This window comes from Solea senegalensis, unplaced genomic scaffold (genome assembly GCF_019176455.1).
Source record: "Solea senegalensis isolate Sse05_10M unplaced genomic scaffold, IFAPA_SoseM_1 scf7180000013439, whole genome shotgun sequence".
Taxonomy (NCBI): domain Eukaryota; kingdom Metazoa; phylum Chordata; class Actinopteri; order Pleuronectiformes; family Soleidae; genus Solea; species Solea senegalensis.
In genome coordinates, this window is record NW_025320824.1 from 13942 (window position 1) to 35895 (window position 21954).

Below are 21954 nucleotides of genomic sequence, written 5' to 3' on the forward strand. Positions count from 1 at the left end.
TGGATGGTTAAGAACGATGGAAATCAAATAGTTGAGTGTAGGCAAGGCCCAGTGAGTGGCCAATAAGAAAGAAACAACAGCTGATGATGGCAAAGAGGACCGTTACCTGCTTGAATGGCTCTTTAGGCTGCACTATTACTGTCAAGTTGCGAGCTCCTTTTTGAGTGCTCATATTACAGATTCATAACTGTATCTGTGTGTCCGATAGGCCTTTTTAACAGAGCACAGCAACAGTTTTCATTTCACCGAGTCCAGCTAATGTGCAGCGCGTACTAAATATGGGTCCCATAAGAACAGCTTACAGTGAGGCTTATAAAGTGTCAAGTGCTGTGTGCGGTGGCTATGGCAAATTTTATGCGTGTGCATAAACTTTATCAAGGTGTGCTCTGATGAGATAGAAAATGATTACTCAATTCATCAATAAGCAGAAATTTGATGGTGCAACTGTTTTGACAAGTGCCAACTCATGTGGGTCAAATGCTGGCTCGTCCCAGCTTCTCCAGTGAACTCATTTGCTGCTTTAATATTGCAAACTCAAGAATTCTGCAGTACATTTAAAAGACGTCTCCTTGGATTCTGGGAAACTGCATGGAGCAGATATGCACATACTGTATCATACAATATGAAGATTTAGGACATTTAGGAGCAACAAATCCTTGTGCCGTCACAGGATACAACTATACATATAGTTTATATGTTATGAGCAGTGTTGTATTTATAAATATCGTATTTATAAAGTTATAAAGTTTTGACTTCTTCCCACTTCCCTTTTGAACATGGAGAACTTAGTTTGAGTTATTGCTTGGTCTTTTGTTGACGCTTGTTTACATTTTTTGTTTGTTGTTGTTTGTATTTTATGTATACGTTTAACTCATCATCATCATCATCAAGGTAAATAACCTCAGAGCAATGTATGTTCAGTGCATGACATACGCAAATAAATAAATCATATAAAACACTTATAATACAGGCTGACTGATATGCAACAATGCTGTTATTACAGAGATGTGATCAGAAAGGCAAATTGAGATCTATAATTGTATACGTCTACCTCATGCCTTTGTTTACTCTATCCTTCCATCTTTCTTTGTACTCCATTATATGATTTGAATTCACAATGCATTCCTTCACCTCACTTTCCCACCTCCCAGCCGTTTCTTTTTTAAGACCCCATACATTCAGGGGATAGGTTGTACAATAGACACACCCACACACACACACAAACACACACACACAATTATGACAAATCTTGCTGAATATTTGTTATGACTGGGTAGACCGAGCCATTAGTTATAGGAGGCATTGCTGGGAAAGGGGAGGGATACAAATGTGTAATAATGCCTCCACCAGAGAATTTCAATCAGCCCCCATGGACTGCATGTTTGTGTGTGTGTGTGTTTACCACTGCGATCACACAACACACAGGTAGCAGAGGACACAGACGAGAGGTTTCAGTGTTCTTTGTTTGCTACAACCACTGACCGAGCTTCACTGCAATAAGCTCTAGTGTCTTCAGAATCTGCATTACAAAGTTGTGAATATTAATGACTTTTACTGACTGTAACGGCTTCAGCAAGAAAATGTTATAAACACTGATGCTGGTTTACTTTGCCTTTTCATGAAAAATGTGCATGAACAGATGGTAATGCTTTCGATTTGTTCAGTTTGATTAAAATGGAAAATTTACTCTGACGCGCTTGATTTGTGAGCTGTGACTTTGGCATAAACCGAGAAAACGTTGTTTGAGAAGCTCTTTGAAACACTTTGAGAAAACCTTTGATATTTGGTAACTGCAGTGGTTCATAATAATGAAAGAGTCAGATGTTTTATAAATGATATAAATAATTTTTTTTTCATTAATTTGACACAGACAGGCATGAACTAGGGCTGCAAATAATAATCATTTTCATAATCGATGAATCGGTCTATTATTTTCTTGATTAACTTTGAGTACTTGTTTGATCCATAAAGTGTTGAAAAATGTTGATCAGTGTTTCCAAAACCTGGAAATGATGATGTATTGCTTTGTCCCCAAACCGAAATGATTCATTCTGAATGATTTCTTTGTTATATGAAACAAAGAATCCAGAAAATATTCACATTTAAGAAGCTGAAAAATCAGAGAACTGCTTATAATTATTGAAAAACACTCAAACCAATTATCAAAATAGTTAACAATTAATTTAGTAATCAATTAATCATAAATTAATCGAATAATCGTTGCAGCACTAATGCAAACTAGACGATAAACCTATAGGAAAAAGTGTGAGGTGTTATCTTCAGCAGTGACTTGAATAAGATATTGAACATTAAAAGAAAAAACAAATAAAACATCATATAATCAATTATTCTACTGAATGGCAACACAGTTTGAATTTTTTGATAGCATTCCAGATATTCTCCAGTTATACCTCCACAAATTGGAGGATTTTTGTGGTTTCCAACAATAGATTCTCAAACAATCTTGTAAACCACTTTGGGTTTCTTAAATGAGATATTTATTTTACAATTTGTTTCCTTGAAAAACAAATATAATGGGCAATTTCACCAATGTCTACAGTCAAATAAGCAAACAGATTCTTTCCTTTATTGAAAAATGAAAAAAGTTGAAGTGCTAAGGAGAAGTCCAAGATGTTACCTTCACATGGCATCAGTCTTTTAAACACTTAATTATTCATATTAAATGTGTGGAATCATGTTGTTCAGTTATAAATAATAACTAACCAAAATAAATGAAGGAAATGGTTAGAATCCACCATTCTAACATTATCCATCTATCTATTCATTATGTTCACAAAATCTCAAAATAAAGGTATCACAGTCGGAGTGATTTTTGAATCAGTCATAAAATAAGAGTGATCATAATGCTGTACGTTTCAAATCTCAACTCATCAAAGATCTCATTCATCCCAAATTACTTCTCTGGCATCCTGTACTGCATTTTCTTGTTTCTAGCCTTTATTCAGTCATGAATGCATTATTTTCCTCCATTATGTAGATAAATCCACCCACACCACTCACACATCCATGGGTCCATACCCTTGCAGAAAGACTATGCCTTTAAAAGTCCACCATGTTGTCTCTGACTTTGTCCCAAATCCAAACTCTCCCCAGACAACACTGTGGGATGCACATGCAGACCATGTGTATAAAGACTTGTTGTGTGCTCTCTAGCCACCAGTTATAGGCTGCCCAGTCAGATATTTATTACTATTGATCTAGCTGGTCCTGGCTGGAGACTTTTGTTCTGCTACTCGAGGCTCTGACCTCAATTAAGTTATGAATTTCTATCTGATAGACTGGGAGCGCTTGGGGCCTGCAGTGGCCGTGCTACCACGCTGGATTAATTAGAATTAGCGGTGCTGCGAGTTGCCCTCCCCGCCTCATGGATCATGTTGTTTTAATACAAAGTAGAGGCAGCGGCAGGGACGGATGGAGCGAAGAGGATGGGAGCTTGGGGTGATGAGGAGAGAAGAAAGAGAAAGACAAATAGGAAAGCAAAAAAAAAAGTGGATCTATTAAAAGCATGTGTGGCCATGAGCTTCAAACCTGCATTTCTTATTTCAATTATCACCTCTTCCAACTTAAGGCCTTAGCTACATTTCCGTCCTACCATTGTGTTTGGGTTATACCAACCTGCATCTCACCTTTCCATCCTCTTTGTCAGCCTAATCCTGCTTCTGTCACTTACCCTGTGAGTAATCACTTTAAGTCAGACATTGTATGAATTTACTCTCGGCCATTCCTGACAATTGTTGTAGTCTGAAAAACACCTTTGGGACAAAGCCCTGCCTTTTCCATGCCAGTTTCCACAAATGGGAACATCCTTTATATGAATGTATTTCCATGGCAACCAGGCGGCTTGCTGGGAGTGTCGAAGAAGGACCAAAAAAAACAAAAGTTGAGTATGTGTGTGGGATGAGACTTATTGTAGATTTGGGGTGTGGGATTAGAGCGTCTGGAAAGACAATGACCACAGGGACTGTGGACACACACACACACACACTGACTAGACCACTGAAATAACATACTATGCTATATCTAATTACGTACAAATAAGCATCTTAACCCAAATCTCCAAATTCTTGTGATTCTTCACATTTCTCAACTGCATAGTTTTTCAAAAAAATACATGTTCTCCGCCCGTGAATGTGGGTTTCCTCCGGGTTCTCCGGTTTCCTCCCACAGTCCAAAAACAGGCAGAGGTTAATTGGACATCCTAAACTGATCATAGGTGTGAATGTGAGAGTGAATGGTTGTACCTCTGTTGGCCCTGTGATGGACTGGTGACTTGACCAAGAGGTTACTCCTTGCCTTTCGCCCTTTCGGTGAGATTGGCTTCAGCAACACTCATGTGGAGTGACTGAACAGTTAACCCCAACTAGTATTTAAGCAGTCCAGCAACCTTTATCAAAATACATTGATTAATTCAATGTGTGGTGTTATTGAACTTAAAAAATGGGAACTAAAACTATAACATCGTTATATATATACACATGTAATTGCTACGGTAATCTATTGTAGCTCATGTAGGAACATTTAATCTAGCTGTAAAAATTATTTTAGACTCCACTGAACTATTTATAATAAACCTCAAAATAAAGAATATATCAGTGCTTCATTTTATCTTAACACAAGGCAGCATCAGAAGAGTTTCTTTTCTGAAATTAAACTGTTGATGGCCACAGAAGAGGGTTAAGAGAAAACTGAAATATGACAATAATGAAATGTTAAATGAAATGTACTACTACAATGTCTGCTGAATGTGAATTGTTTTTGTCTAAATCAGGAATTATCCAACAAAAAGATAAAGTAAATTATGTGAGGAGATTTCATTTTTGTTAATCAAATCATTTGGTCATTACTCAAACATTTGACACAAACTCCTGAAGTCCAGAAAACATTCATATTATTACAGTTTAAACAAATTCTACTGTTAGAGCTTTTTCCCCACTATTGACCTGATATGAAGGAATGTCCAAAACTTAAATCCATTCCTCTTAAATCCATTCTAACACACGGAAAACACAAGTCCAGGGTTGCAGCCTTCATTCTGTTATTACATGAAATGGGGTTTTATTGTCATCTTTCCCAGTTGGTACCGTCTGCCCCACATTCACCGAGCGAATCAGCTGAGGGAGCAGTGATACAGTGGGGAGGGTTTGAGGGGGAGTTAATGTACAGTACCAACACCGGGGCCTGATATACAGTTGGCAGGTGGCAGGGCTGTGATCTGTGTATTCAAACACACACAGCTACCTATTGTAGTCCCATCCTTCCTTGATCCAGGATTAACTATCAAACAAGCCTTTAATGCAAGTTACCAGGGTTTGGGAACAATTCACTAAAACAATCAGTTGATTAATTTCAAATGATTTTCCTCCTCTGCCAAGCAAATAATACTTTTTGTTTTAACTCTCGCGTCCCCCTCCCCTTTTTAATCAACAAATTAAGCATAAATCATGTTTGATCTTTATTTACTGGGTGCACAGCAGTTGGTAGAGGTCAAGAGAGATTACTGGTTGCTCTAATAGCCTGCAAACAACTCAGACATTCCTCTATTCTTCTCATGAACACATATAACCTCTAATACACTTTGTTTCATGGGAAAGGGGCCATGGACAAAAAGGACAGATACATAAAACTACTTTTTTTTTTTTTAAATCAAGCTTCAATATAACTAAGTTGGTATACTCCTTCTCTTCTTTTCATCGTTCATTCAACAAGAAAAATAAACAAAAGGATGTTCAAGTGAGTTCTAATGAGAGGCATATCATTCTGTAAACTTTACATAGTGAGATAATTTGGCATTGCAACGGAGTGATGTGATTTAGCCGACTATATTTTTCTCTCGGCCACCTCATAAATCTGCCACCAGTAACTGCTGCAGAAGTCCAGTTTCTTTAATATCCACTCCATGGCCAGCTTCCTGTGACACCAGCTAGACAGGCAGAAAGGTCCTGAGAGTCTGAATGCATGAATTCAGGTCATGTCTCTGCCCTGACTGGCTGCAAAAGCCTGACTCTGAAAACATCAGTTTAACCTTTCGGGCACTTACTTAGGCATATTTGATCAACAAAAAAAAGCAGCACTGGGATAATATTAAAAAAAGTAAAATCCATCCAAATTCTTGACATTTTTTTAATCCTCTCACTGTTTGCTTTATAACAAATGATATATAGAAAAGAAACATTGGACTGCTTCCCTGAATGCTTTTTGATACAGAATGAAGTAGAATCTCACAAAGGTGCTCGAGCAATAAATTAGAAGTCTTAATTCAGCCATCCAGTGTCACTGCCTGGCCAAAAAACTAATGTTCTCTACTTTGAATGCTGAAAACTCTTGGCATTTTAAATTTCTATATAATTCAAAATGAAACGATAGATACATGACTGCTATTACTCTACACCTTAGCAAAGGGAAAAAAAACTATACATCAATCCTGCTCTTCTGTTATTATCTTGATATGGCTTTAAATCATCAGTGAAGTGTTTCATAGTTATTCCACAGTTAAGTCTTTTATGAACCATTCGCCACAAATCCAGACCCCCTCCCTGCTGCATTCACAACAAAAGAGGCCGCGCATGACAACAAAAGAGAAAGTCATTTGTGAAATGTCCTGATTATGTGGGTTGTGCAACGTAAAACAATTTGCCTGATTACTTCCAATTGATTCAGCCGTACAGTTAAAGCTTTAGTGTGCAGCCCCGTGAACTACACTATGTAGTGCGGCTGGGCAGGGAAGAGGAGTAATTTCTCCGATGTGCAGCTGAGCCAGCTTACCACCAAAGCTAAAGCCTCCTGGATGCAGCTAAACCTTGCAAAGAGTAAACACTAGAGCTAGCTACCAGCTAACTGTGTCTGTTAAAGCCCTGGGGGATTTGTCTCTGGCATAAAGTGAATTAAAGGTGACCTTCTGGAAGGGATGGAGATAGACAAGAGTGGGGGGTGCTGAAGATGTCACTGTTTGCTTTGGGTTCACTCATGTGTTGAGTACCGTCTCCTGCCTCTGACTTCATCTACTCCAAACACTGATGACACCTGCTCATCTACACTGAAACTGACCTCAAACGTATTCTGTAGCAACTTTTAGGAAAAAAGCAAAGACATTATATTGCATAAACCTTAAACCCTAAACATTTAGTCACAAAAAACTGTCCCAAAGTAAAACATTACAATCAAGTACTGAATGTTGTGCAGTTACAGAAGTGGACTTACAAATAATAACAATAACAAATACTTTTGGGAAACCGGTTACGAGGACACTCTCATTCTGTGATTACGGTGTTTCAAATGGGATTGGGAACTTGCACCTCTTTGTGCACAGCCTCCTAGAACTTATGGGAAAGAAGATACTCTCATTCCACAATATAAAATATTCTGTCTATTTATTCAATATTTAACACCGTAGAGGTTGAAAGTCTCTATAAATTATAATTTCGTTTTAAGATTTACCTGAAGAAAGACGGACAGACATACCGCTCACCTGACTGTTGATATCTGCTTTGTGCTGCAGTAATACAGACACCAGCTCCTTGTGTCCTCTGTCACAGGCCCAGTGCAGGAGAGCCCGGCCCTACAAACACACAAGTGCACACAGTGAGAGACAAAAGCACTAGGTGTGTTGTAAAATGCACAACTTTGTAGAAAAGTTTGACTAAACATTTAACATGGAATTTTTAAAACTGTCTTTATTGTTTAAAATGTCATATCTGTTTTTGTCATTATGCCTTATGTGATTAGTTGTGCAACCACTGAGAACTTCAGACCAACAGTTCCACAATGATGAGAAACAATATGTGCGCTGCTCTTTTTTCAGATGTAAGGTGCCTGCAGAGAATTACAATACAGAAACCTGCGTGTGTGTTGGCGCTCAGCACACACACACACACTCTTTTAATGATATGCTGCTTTCCCGGGCCAAACACGGAAAGGTCTAAAACTGGTCCTCACAAAGATGGATATACAAGTAGAAAGATTCACATGCATCTTCTCCTGTGGTCTAAGATCCTCATTTTTCAGTGAGGCCAATTAGGTAAAGCAAACCTGCCGAGTCCATTTCTGTTATGCAAATGATAGTGATTCCCACAGCTGCATGTTAAAATGGATAGTTATGAGCCAGGACAGAATAACAACAAATTGTTATCTCGCTCTCTCTCACACACTCTCCTGCTCTCTTGCAGGTGTGCTGCTGTTGACTGCTCATCACATTTACACAGAAGACCTGACTTCCAACAAGACACTGCTTGCATTAACAAGAGCCTGAATGTGTCAAATGCAAAAATGAAGCCTTCAATCTTGAAAACACATTTACAAAAACTTTTGTTTGAGCTGGCAGTGACATTTAGAATAGTGAACACTGAGAAGAAACTGCTTTTTAACATGGAATGTAAAACCTGATATAAGAAATGCTCTACACACTCTACTTCAATGAGTAAGGAACAGTCTCCATTCTCCTTATTTGAAAATAATTTGGCCAACTCCTCTGCCTCTGTGTATGTATATACACAAAAACATGCAGATGTGTTGAATATCTGATAAACAGAAAAGAAATGTGAATATTATATTGTTCTACAATGTCCTATATCTTTGGAAGAAAATAACAAAGCATCCAGTGAATTTTATGTGAAAACGTGTGACGTAATTACTACATACACAGCTCAATACACAGCATAATCTGACATCATCAGTAGTGACTTTGAGAAGGACATTATTTTACATATCATACAGAAGAACACACTGTATCCTGTTATTTTTTGGCTCCATGTAAAAAAAACTATTGTATTTACCTGAACCTTTGATTTTGTGTTAGTGTTAACTGTTATTTGATTATAAATGCAAAGGTTTTTTTTTTTCTTAGGTAAATAGGTTTACAATATTTAAGCAAATGCACCCAGGAAATATACACAATTACAATCTGAATAAGTAAGCAATGCGTTAAAATTAAAAACATAACATAATGACACGTTGGGTATCTACTGATACAGAGCCTCTTTCTGTGTCTGTCTGTGTGCTACAGAAGCAGACCAGGCTACACTGCTGTAGAGAAACTTCACTATTGCCCTCTGCTGTTGAGCAGTCAGCACTGCAGGTGAACTCATGACAACAGTACAGGACAAAGTTCTTCTGCTGCTGAGGACCATCAACCATCTGCTCTGTGACTGGGAACTCACCAGTCAACTGCCTGCTTATCTGGAGAACAGCTGTGGTGACAGAGAGGCATGGGAGTAAGCCATTATCCGGTTGATAACAAATCAACGACAGATGAGTGAATTTCAGGGTTCAATCAGGAAAAAACACCTCAAAATAATAGTAAAAATTGTTTTTTTAATTTTAATTTTTTTTTTATTTTAGATACTTTATTAATCCCCTTAGGGAAATTATTGTCTGCATTTTGACCCATCCTAGAATTAGGAGCAGTGGGCTGCCACACTAGTAGCGCCCGTATACCCTTCAACCAGTGGAGTGGTTCCCACATGTTTGTGATTTTAGATCATTGCAATGCTTGTGTAATGAGTACACAAACAACACTCTCCAGTGACCTGAATTTTTCATGATACTTCTCTATTTTCACCTGCCCTCTTGCACAAAAGGTCAGAGTAGAGGAGAGTAACTCAAGAGCTGGACAGTTCAGAAAGATAAATGTTTTCCTGATGCTGGGAGTCGAACACGACTCCTGTAGTGAAAGGCTGGCTGCCCTATTCTACTTCAATACTGTACATCAACACCACTGCATTTCTCATTGCACTGGCACAGTTTCACTTTGCATATCTTTAAACACTGTGTGTTGGAGTTACCTCTTCGTCTTTAGTATTGACATCCACTTTCTGGGAGGTGATGGCCTTAGTGATGTGGTCGATGTTGTTTTCTCTGCAATAGTCGAAGATGTTCTTATCCTCTTCCCTGAGAGTGACACAGAAATTCACAGGGGGAAAAGATAGAAAAAGAGAGGGAGGGAGAGCAAAATAAACCATTACTTTTAGTGGAACTCTACACTGAGAGTGATCACTTCATATCAGGTACTGAAACTCATGTTAAATTAAAAGTCTTGCTTATTTTACATGCTTATTTTATGTGGTAAGCATTCTCTGAAGTAGAATCAGGGAAAAGGACAGAATTGTAAGGATCACATACATCCAGTCTGCCAGGTTCTGTGATATAATGCTCAAATTCCATGGATTTAAAGTGTGCGGTAAAACCTTTAACCTAGAAACTGGCACTGGTGTCATTTATTTCTCAGAAGCTTTTCCTGCCAACATGGTGCACATGATGTCCAGAGCTGTATAGGACCCACATTAACCATTTGTTTGTGTGTGGTCCATGTGTATACATGTGTATACATGTGTATAGGTGTGACTTGAATGACATCTATATTCATATCTAATCTAATTTTTGTGATTGTGTATATTATATAACCCTACACAACATCATTTGTTCATTTATATGTTTGTGTGCTTTATATAGGAAACCATGTGCCATGTGGCCGTCAGGCCAGTCTCGTTTGACCATTGACGAAAGACTGATGAGCTACAGTATTGATTAGCTGCCAGGGTAGATGGATGGTGGCCACACATCAGGGACACTTGGGGTCACTGTGGCCATCAGACAAGGAAGTGGGCGTGGCTCAGCATGAAGATTCATGAATAAACATAGAACTGGTAATCAGGAGTATGTAAATGAATGTGCTCATACATAACCTGGCCATGAAAAAAGAATAATGAGTTATTCATGATTCATCACAGGCTGATAAGGAAGCGGCAGAGAGAGAAAGAGGGGGGATGAAGAATGACAAGGAATGACAGTGAAGGAGAGAGAAAGCATGCAGGTAAAAAAGATGAAGAAAGGGAAGTGTAAAGGTTCATTAAAGAACTTTATATCTGCAGTTAGTCTTTTTGGTGCTGTATCTCACAGTAAACAGTAAAATGGGCAGGTGTATTTTCCTTGGGTGGAGCTTTAAGTTGTAGATGGTGATGTTCGTGAGGCAGCGGAGCTTACTGCGATGGAAGAACCTTGCAGTGAATCTCTGAGCAAACTGTTGGTCTTGGAATGCAGTTAGACCATTGGTTGTATTATTCCTGTTATTATTGCAGCTTTTAATTCATAACATAAGTAAATAGATTATTTAAGGGTACTCCACAGCAGTTTAGCCTTGCTATTGAAAGGACAATTATAAGCACTTGTGTTCTGATAATTGCCTATAATTGTAGACTACTTCATTACAAATTACAGACACCATAAAAAAAGTCAAATATCTGACCACTCAAGTGTTAAGACCACATCCCACAGTGGCTCCTGTGTGGCAGGACCCAGGTGTTCGCTGTGGGACATTGTGTGGCAGAGCTAGCAGGCGTCACAGTCGAGAACTGGGAGGGGGGGTTGGCCTTGAGGATGACTGACTTACAGTGTGGGAGTGGTGCAGAGGCGGGTATGTGGGGTCTCCGTCACACAATAGAGCACTAAATTCAATTAATATGAATGGCCAGCCTGGTTAAGCGGGAGGGGAAGGCGTAAAGCTCTAAATGAGATTTCACCCTTTCGCTCCCAGTCACCCTGCAGCCCCCCGTCGCCATCACCACCACCACTGCACCCTGCCTCCCACCAGCACTCAATCCAGTCCCCAATGCCAGGAGGTGATTAGAGACAGATATATAATCAGAGCTGGGAGGAGACGAGTGGGAATACTGCATATGTGATGAGCTATGTTTTTGTCATCTGTAATGTTTGTGTTTATTGATGACTACATTCTATAGCATTATTGGCCCTTACCTAACCTAGGTGCTACAGGGAAGATTCACCAATATTATATTTATTGATCTATATTACACAAACCAAACCTCTGCAGTCGAACAATCTGAGACTGTGGCCATTCTATAGAATAATTTAAGGTTTTAGTTTATTCCCTGGTTTTGAAACATAGTTATATATTATATATGTATGTATATATATATATATATATATATATATATATGTATATTTCAAGATTTCTGCCCCTAACTTGTACAATAGATATGAATGGAGCTTGGTTCCTGGTGTGAATAATCCATAAGCTCATGCTACATATGTTCTCAAGAAATGTCTTGGAAACATTGTGATAACTGACAAAAATAGTCAAGTTTTTATCCATGGGTGTTTTCTCTGCACAAAGAGATTCTGATGAAAACTGTTACAGCGAGGTCTGTGGATTATCAACAAAAGCATGGCACTGAATGGAGAAATAGATGTTACTATATAGAGCTGGGCAATATGTCCAAAAACTTTATCACAATACAGAATTTTTAAATCAGTCAATATCAGTTATCATCATGAGAAATGTCAGGCAAATAAAGATTGGTTTTCCTGAGTGAAGGTAAAAGAAATCAGTTAATATACTGCAATATATGTTGTTAAAGAATTATTGCCCAGCCCTATTGCTTGTGTGTGTTTGTGTGTGTGTGTGTGTGTGTGTGTGTGTGTGTTATGAGCTCACGTGTGTTTCCAGTCTAGTGTACTGGCAGATATGTCCTTCATCCATCAGGCTAAATTGGCCACAGTAGTGGAGAACACTCATCTACCTGCCCCGAGCTTCACTGATCAACACCATGGCCACACCATCCATCACGCACAAACACACACTCGAACAAATACCTGGGCAATATGTCATCCCATCTCCTATAGGACCCTGGTCAACACTCTCAACATGGCTGAGCTCCATATAACTAGGAAAAACAATGAGAACTCAAATAACTCAGAAATGGCTTCCAGCAAAGTGCACGGACAACAAAGCCTCCAGTGTTTATCAGTTTCCTTTTACAAGGTGGGTGAGAAAATCACAAATGTAGCATTCAAAGCCTCCTCAGTCACACGCTGATCAGCTCAGTCGGCCAACAATATTGATAACCAATCCTGCTTTTGTCAATATACACACCACACACACATTCTAAGCTTGAAATGAGCACTGAGCAATGCAATTAACTCTCTGTCTGGTTAACAGGTGCTTAGCTCTTTAATATGGAGTAGGTCTGTGTGAGTGTGTGTGTGGGTGTGTGTCTGTGTGTCTGTGTGTCTGTGTGTGTGAGGGAGAGGAAATTGAAATGCAGCGGAGCAGTGATTGTGACAGTTCCAGCAGGCTGTGCATGAATTTGGATGCAATTGCCTCGACGTATAGAGGCAAGTGTAGGTTTATGTATGCACATGTGTGCATAGGTGCGTGTACATGCCGTGGTAATGATTTCCTCCTTCCAAGTTTCCCTCAGGGCAAAGCTGCAACTGAATATCACCAAAGGGAGCACTGTTCTGGGAAACCTGCTGCACCAGCCTCCCTCTGCTGTACCCAGCCTGTCTTCATCACCACCCTGGACTACCCCCCAAATCGTAACGTAATTAAAAGGGGAGAGACTCTGCCTGGCTCTACCCGAGACTGTGCATACTAATCACACACAGTCATTTAGGAGGAAAACCTGCAGGATTCACACATCTCATTTTCATCACCAAAAGAGCTTTTTTCATTGAAATGAAGATGAGGTTTTTAAGCATGAGTAAGTCTGCCAGGCAGAAGAAAATGGAGAAATGTTTCATTAACATAAATCAGAACTGTATGACGTCTCTGGACTAACTGCATTTACGGTCTGTTGAATATAATCTGATACAGCAGCAGGACCATTGGTTAACAATACCAAACTCAGACTGAGTTTACCTATGTGTTAAATGAGTAGAGATCTACAACTAGAGGAAAAGCTGAGTCTGTTCAAGAACCCTTGCCAGCTCTGTGTGTGTGTGTGTGTGTGTGTGTGTGTGTGTGTGTGTGTGTGTGTGTGTGTGTGTGTGTGTGTGTTACCTGATCATCTCTTCTTGGTATAGAGAGCTAACGACTGCTCCTCCGAAGCCTTTTCTCCTTTCTGCTCCCTGAGCCCTTTCCTGTCAAATAAAAAAATTCAGATATAAAAGAGCAACATTCACCATTCACCTCATACATAGTTAACTTTGGAATGGTAAAATATGCATAGCTGTTAGTCACAGTTAACAAAATTACCACACACCACACACCTATTCTAGTTTGGTTTAGACCTGCAGCCTGTGTTTCTGTCCTACATGGACATAGGCACTGGCCAAGCTATTTTGTGTGTGTAATGCAGTACAATAGCGATGAATCTATTCACCGTAAAAGGCTTTACCTATAGAATCCCCCTATAGCCTTCACAAAGGGAACACACACAACAGAGATAAAGTTCAAAATGTTGTAATTTTCAGATACTACTCTCTGTGGCTTTAGACATGACCTCACTAGCAATAAATACGCAATAACATGCAAGAGAACAGCATTAAATATATTGCGCCTCAATTTGTGACTGTTGTTAATCTTTTGTGTATTCATGGAATTCCATATTACATTCAGTTCGGCCAAGACTTTATTACCCGGCCTATTCTTCACTGACCAACCTTGACTCACAAAAGAACCCACACAAATCTGATTTCAGAAAATAGGGGGAGTAGGGAGGAACATGACAAGCGAAGCAAAACAACTGTGCATGCACTTTTGGTTCAACCTAATTCACTTCAGAAACTCAGAATATTCGCTGATGCACTGGCCCTGCTCCTCTGCAGTGTAATGTAATAAAAATCCAGTGTCTGCTCAACAATTGAGACAGAGCAGAGGTCATATTCTGGCTATTATTCTCTCCCCTGCTTTTCTGTCTATGTACTTGTACTTACACTATTTTAACTGTGCCTCCAAAAGAATAGCCACAGCCATGCTAAGGTGCTTTGTTAACACTAATACAATTAGCTTCTTTTCAGGGGGCATTGGTGTATTTGCTGGCCTGTGTGCTGAGCTTCTTTCTGGCATTGTGCAGCTGTGAGGCAGAGTCAGTGAGTATTGCCCAGAGTGTGGTCGCAGACAAAAGGATGTGTCAGGATTGGACATGTGGTTGATAGTGGCACTGTAAAAGTGACATAAATACAGACAGAGAGAAAAAAAGAGCAAGCATGGAGGTAATAAAAGAGTGAAAGGGTAGAGAAGAAAAGAAAGTGGTGAGGCAATTAACTGAGGACAGGCAGGTATTTCAGAGGTAAAGAACAAGGAGAAGATGGGAGGATAATGGAAAGAAAAAAGTGTACTTTGTGTACTGTATGTAATGTGGGTCAGACACACATACATTCAATGATGCCATAACAATCAAATAGCAACCATCTCAACACACAATAATGTTGGCGTGAAAACAAATTAATATATTTTATTTCAGATTTTGCCTGGCAACACATTTTGAAGAAATGCCGTGCTTTACACCTATTGTTGCCAGCTGCTGTAAACTTCACTTCAGATTTAGCTGGATTAGGCTACTATAGATCATCCTTTTAGAATAGCTCCTTAAAACCTGACAGTACTTCCCTTATGATAGCCACTGTAATCATGCACAGAAATCATTTGGCATTGTTCAACGAAAGCAAATGTATTCATTTATTTACACTAACCTTGAGCATAACACATTTGTTCTTTTCAGTGTTCCATTAATAATAATCTTCCCAACAAAGCAGACATTACAAAGTTGTTGTTGTATATCTGAATGCTTGCGCCTCAAAGGACAACCTGTCCATGGCAACACATCCCTCCTGGCAGTCCACTGACTCCACACGGGCATGCATAGAGATGTAAACAAATTCTCTTGTGTCAATGTACGCGTACACACGGACTGAAAAAGCCATACTCTGGCAGTTTCTTGCATTATTCATATTCCAAAAGTCAGATATTGAGGAAGACAACAAAACATCCTCATGTATTTTTCATGCAACTTGTAGAGAATAAAGAGCCACTAAAAGGGCTGAGACAAAATGACAGTGATACTGACCTCTATTGACAAAAACACTGCATTGCATTTAAAAAGAGCTGAAATAACTGAAGCAGAGATACAGTAAATTGAATACTTTGTGTATGCTAATTTGAAATACTACCTGTGGCTTTAAATAAACACAGGGTCAGATGGGAATTTGTTGTCATCAGGTGGGCAAGGGAAAGGTTTAGCATAACGGAAGTCTGAAGCTTCTTGAAAAACATTACAATAATCCAGTCACTGTCGTATCCAAATATACCTCCATGTTCTTGCTCCTAAAAAAGTGTGTCAATATTTTATTTTTCTTTATTTAGAAGATGAATGAATGAATACTTATTTGAAAAACACTTATTTTGGAAACCACTGAAATACAAATACTCACATGCCACTATGACTGTTACTACTACTACTACTAATAATAATATTAGAATTAATAATAATAAAAGTAGTAATATTAAAAGCACTGCTTTTTGATACAACAAACAACAGTATATGCATTTGCCAGAATCAGCTTTAACTTTTCAGAGAGAGTTATTATTACCTTTGTGCTGCCTTCAGGGTCTAACACGTTGACACAGGAAATGTACTCCTGCATTGCCTGCTCTGCTTCCATATCTCCAAGCTGTTTCCAGGCTTGCCTGTAATAACAAACCATCACAATAATCAACACTGTAATCATCAGCATAAGCATAATGAACAGATTCACATTTTTATCTGCACTAGCTATTGTAATGAAGTACAGTGTCTTTAAACGTGGATGAAAGCTGCGATAAAAAGTGACATTTCAGTATGAATTTTCAGTTAAACTGAAATGTTAAATCATAGTTTAATTTGTGAATACAATTTACATATGGGTATTCTGGAAGTTAACGAGTTTATGTAAAACTGCACGGAACAAACACCTGGTGCATTTGCATTTTCGGTACAAATCAAATCAGTTTTATTTCTATAACCAAATTTACAAATCACAGTTTGCTTCAATTAACTGTACAATCTATAGATGATACAACATCCTCTGTCCTTAAACCCTGGATTTGTGTAAGGAACACCCAAAATAACTTTTTAATAGAGAGAAGTTTGTAGAAACCTCAGATAGAGTCACTGAGGAGGGATCCCTTTTCTAGGATGGAGAGACATGCAATGGACATACGTACAGAACAGCTCAACAAAAGAAAACATCCATTGTGACAAAAATAAGGGAATGTGATGACAAAGACAAAACAACCCCCAATAACAAAGTGACAAAACTACATACCATTTCCTCTGTCCTTCAAAGTCGAAAAAGCCAGGTTTTTGTGTATTGCACTTTCCCACTTTGACCTGTAAAGTGTAAAAGACTCTGATTAAAGAGGTTTGATAACAACAAGGCAACATAAAGATATGACCTGTGTGATCTTTAAAAAAGAGGCAGTGTTGAAACATGGGTGTTGAGTCTTCACTGCATGTGGCTTTCATCTAAAGTCACATGACGCAAGGTTGTGAGGACTCAACACTGACCTCAACTTCATTCAGTCTGACCCTCACCTGTTTATAGCGAGCATACAGGTACAACAGCTGGTCCCTGCTGGCCGTCTGAATCAGATCTCGTACGCGGTCGGCTGCAGACTCAAATTCCATCTCCAGCCCCTCGCCCTCCAGTCGATCCCCCATCTCCGCGGCGCTGCAGTCAAATTTCCCCAAACCCAGATCCGAGTCGGAGTCTGACCCTGCTCCGCCGAGGGGCTCCCCTGTATCGGGTCGAGCTGGGTCTGTACCTGAGCCCGTCGCAGTGTCCGGGGAGGACGACGGTGACCCAGAAGCCATTGTTATTGGTGTCTATAGCGTGTCGCCAGATACGACGAGCGCCGTATATCCGTGTGCAAAATATTCAGCGTAAACAAAGACTAGCAGTCCGTTTTTTTTGCTCAGTATTTCAGCGGCTATTTCGTTTTTTAGAACGTTATCGTTGATAATCAGCGACAGTCGGACTGATTCCACCGTTGGTCCGTCTGCGGTACGGTCAACTAAAAGTCCCGTCTTAATCACCGTCTAGCGAGAAGGTTCCCGTCACATTCATCTAATCGGTTTTCAATGTTCTGCAAGAAAAAGTCTTTAAGCAACAACAACAACAAAACAAAACATCTGTTTATATAGATTTTATCTACTGTGAAATATTTTATATATTAGCCAACAAATTATGTTTAAAAAAATATAGTGTTTTGTTGCTTTGTTGTTTATGGTATGATGTGAGATTTCTTTGTCAGTGGTGATAAAAAAAAGAGTCAAAGAGCGGTTTATTGACATTTCTTTGAACATTAAATGTCCCCTGTTTGTCTCATAGTATTTGAAATCTTTACCGTTTCCTCTCTTTACATTTTGTAGCTATAGTATGAGGTGCCATAATTGTGTGTGGATGTTAATACCACTGTGAAGGGCAGAAGCAATTTCATTTTATTCTGAATACAGTCATAATAATATCTTATCTTGTCTACAGCCCTTTAAAATAAATCTGGTTCTGAACTTAATTATCACATCAACATTTTCAATATTAAACGTAAAGGGATACTCTCCTACTACTGCAGTTAACGTAATGTTATCACGAAACATATTATTTAGTTGTTGTTTTTTGATTACTTGATCCCTGAAGTAAAATCTGACACGTGACAGACAGTATGTAATAGCGCAGTTTGGCCAACAGATGTTGCTGTTGGAAAAGTGATGAAGTGCTGGATCGTCATCCGTCCTTTCTCTGCAATTAGCGCCAGTCTCGACATTCACACACCGAAAACGAAGCTCTACATTTTCTGCCGCTCAAACTCACACTATTAACCTTTCAAAGCGTGACTCTAATTACCTTTGCAACTGAACTGCATAATGGGATAAAATATCTCCTGAGTCGAAGTCCTCTTTTTTCCTTCAGCCAAGTACCACCTATAAGAATATGATATCAAATATTATTATATCTAAATATATAGGATCACCCCTCCATGTATTGACTTTAGAGGAGTTTCACTGTAAAACGATTGACAATTGATAAGTAACCTGTTAACTACTTCAGATTAAGTAGTATGTTGTTAAAAAGGAACTATGTAGTTGACGAAGTTAAAATTTGAAATAACTTATAGTCCTTTTTCAACCATTTACTTTCTGATCATTTAATAATATTTAATAAAATAATCTGGTCTAATAGGCATCTATAGCTCCAACCCAGACCATAATACTTTTACTTTTATGTATCCTGTTCTATAACTCAAGACTGAATTCTGCACAATAAGAATTGTCATTATAAGAGAGGTATAAATACAACTAATTTGATTGAGGAAAAAAAACAAAAAAAAAACATTGTTGTAATGGTTGTATTGTTGTTATTAATAGTATTAGAGGCTCTGTGGTGATGGACACTAAATTTGAGTTTAACTCCAGGATTGAATCCGCTCTTATACTATAATGTGCAGACACAACAAGCAGTAAAGGCTCATGGTCAGTGGTGTATTTTTATTAAAAGGACAGACGATCCCTGACCGCACTGGCAACACTTTCTTTCACAGGAGGTCCCAGCAACGCCCGCCCGCCCGGTGCGGTTCCACTGCGCGCTCTGCTGACGCAACCACGTCGCTGTGGCTTAATGCGATGGCGGACTGCAGTGTCCCCAGACCTGCCCACTGTGCCCAGGGAGGGACGGAGCAAAGTCACTGAGCTTTTTCACTCTCAACTGTTCCGAGAAACTACCACCTGTTCAGGAAAGAGGGGCTGCTGTATACTGCTGTGGTCCCTCCCGTGGAGTTAGTATGCGGGACGGGATCTGCTCGGAGTGCACCGACCGGGACGAGTCAGAAGTGGAGTGAGGAGTGAAGCAGAGTGCGCTGCGCTGCGCCGCTGACGCACCGCGTGTTCGGAGAGCAAGTTAACTGACAGAACGAAAAAAAAAAGTCGCGTCGACGGGGAAAAGGAAGAGCCGCTCACGGATTTAACGCAGGAGTGAGGAGAACACTTATTCCGGCAAAATGAAATTCGCGGAACATCTTTCCTCCCACATCACTCCTGAGTGGAGGAAACAGTATTTACTCTATGAGGTAAAGTCAAATGTATTTTTTATTTGACATAAACGCCTTCTGGATATTTAGTTCGAACAAAACTCCGGTGTCATATAAATGATATTGCTGGGGGGAAAAACCTGAAAGATAAGAGACAACATCCACTGGAAAGTGGTTTAAATATATATATTTGGTAGCTTATCTGACTCATGAGAGCAATAAACGACAGGAAACGTAAGGGATGCTCGATTGTTTATGGAGGGGAAATTGACTGCGGTTGTTAAGAGCCACGGGGAGCATTCATTGTGTAATATTGTTGTTTGCTGACTTTACAACACATAAATATAAATACAATGAAGAGGTTACTGAGCAGTGGTGTTGCTTTCACACTGGGGAAAAATATTTTTCTCTTTATGTTTAACCATTCACAGTAAGTTATATAATGCTTTTTGTTATACATTAGAAATATCCTGCAAGTGTTAATTACTCATTATCACATTTTTATAAAAAAAAACTCTTTCAAATGTTTGATTTGAATGCATAATTTATTTTCTCTTATGTTTCATTTTGTCCCTCAGTATATCTGAAAGGATGTAGATGAGGGGGTTCCATAGCAGTTAAACCAACAAAATTGGCTGAACTATGCCATTTTTATTATTTGAAAAAAAAACAAAAAACTGTTAATGGTCATTTCTATCATATTCAAGCCATAGTTGCAAATATTCAAATTTGCATTTCTAATTATTCATTGGCATAAACTAGTGAGAACTGATTGTGGTCATATTGTTTTTGTTTTAATTCAACAAAATATTTTTGTTCAGTTTATAGCAGAAATGTTTATACCTTGGATTAAAACAAGGCTTATTCTGTCAGGGTATTGTGTTGTCTGCGGATTTAGAGGCATCTTTGTGTGCACACATGGTCTTTGTTGGATGGTGTACAGTACTTACGGAGTATTTTATTTTCACACCCCCACTTCTTTCTGGCTCTATGTTAAGAGCTGTAGTGCAGACATGCAGTGACAGGATAGACTGCTCCATTCCATTTAGCTGTATGAATTATAGACAAAGAGCCTGTTCTCTTCAACCCTGGCAACCTGCATCCCAGACTCAGCAGAAGCTCACTGAGTTGGGTTTTATTTTGGAGATATGATCTGAATATCACACTTCAATTGAATAATTGCAGCAGCAGCAGACATTTTAATTGTTCCAGTCTGATATGTTGTCTTCACCTGTGTCACAAAACCATCGGCAGAAAACACAATTTAAGTGAAAATGTGTTAAAGAGATATGCAGTGATCCCACTCGGAAGAAGGCAATTTTACAATTTAATTGTCTTTAGATTTAATATTAGCATAATTACACGGCTTTTTCTGGGTTCTTTGTCCTGTATGTACAGACAGACTGCCGCATATTGAGCCCAGGGACAGATACATGGCCATACCAGCCATTTTACACCTTCAGTGTTCGCTCACACTCACTGACCTGAGATGGATGATGGCTGATTTTCTCTTTTATCTGCATTTATTGGTGCCACAGAATGATGATTGTTTTTTTTATTAAATTCATACATAATTTACTATTTTGTTTATATGCTTCACATGTTCGTTATTTTTTTTACTCTAACTGCTTTTTGAGCAGACTTTATCATTCTATATCTTTAATTTCAACTTCATGGAGAATTAACAAAATGGAACATTAATGAATACAACTGTAATCAGTCATTAATGCATGATTCAAAAGGGAACAATGCTTTTGTGTATCTCAAAAAAACCAGGATATGCAACAATATACTTGTTGCAAATCATACAGTTGTCACATATACAGCCGTTTTTGGATTATTGCTCCTCTATCCAAACATTTTTTTTTTTTTTTACATTTTCTCAAATCTGAATAATATGCTGTATAGAGTTAGCAGTGAGGATGAGTTTGTGTGTATTTGTGTTTTTGTGGCTGCCTTCAGTCTTTGTCTGACCTCTGCCAAACCCCATTACCTCCTGAGTGGGTGGGGCTGGTAGAGATCAAGGAGAGAGCCTACACCTACAGATGATGGACATCTTATTCAAGGCTCTGAAAAAAAAACAGTCAAGAGACAAAAGACATACATGACGTTATATTAAGACGACGAAAGGCAATTCA

At 38.9% G+C, this 21954-nt stretch overlaps 1 protein-coding gene across 1 annotated transcript in view; it reads right to left on the reverse strand.

Annotated features, from left to right (window-relative positions):
- Nucleotides 1-17815, reverse strand: part of acbd6 (acyl-CoA binding domain containing 6) — a 28110-nt gene extending 10295 nt beyond the window's left edge. The window contains exons 1-6 of the mRNA XM_044015421.1: nucleotides 17328-17815; nucleotides 17059-17123; nucleotides 16345-16441; nucleotides 13814-13893; nucleotides 9798-9903; nucleotides 7487-7576 (exon numbers count right to left, since the gene is read on the reverse strand). Coding sequence (XP_043871356.1) covers nucleotides 7487-7576; nucleotides 9798-9903; nucleotides 13814-13893; nucleotides 16345-16441; nucleotides 17059-17123; nucleotides 17328-17606 — 717 coding nt within the window. The 5' untranslated portion in view covers nucleotides 17607-17815. The remainder of the gene's footprint in view (nucleotides 1-7486; nucleotides 7577-9797; nucleotides 9904-13813; nucleotides 13894-16344; nucleotides 16442-17058; nucleotides 17124-17327) is intronic.
- Between the last annotated feature and the right edge of the window lie 4139 nt (nucleotides 17816-21954).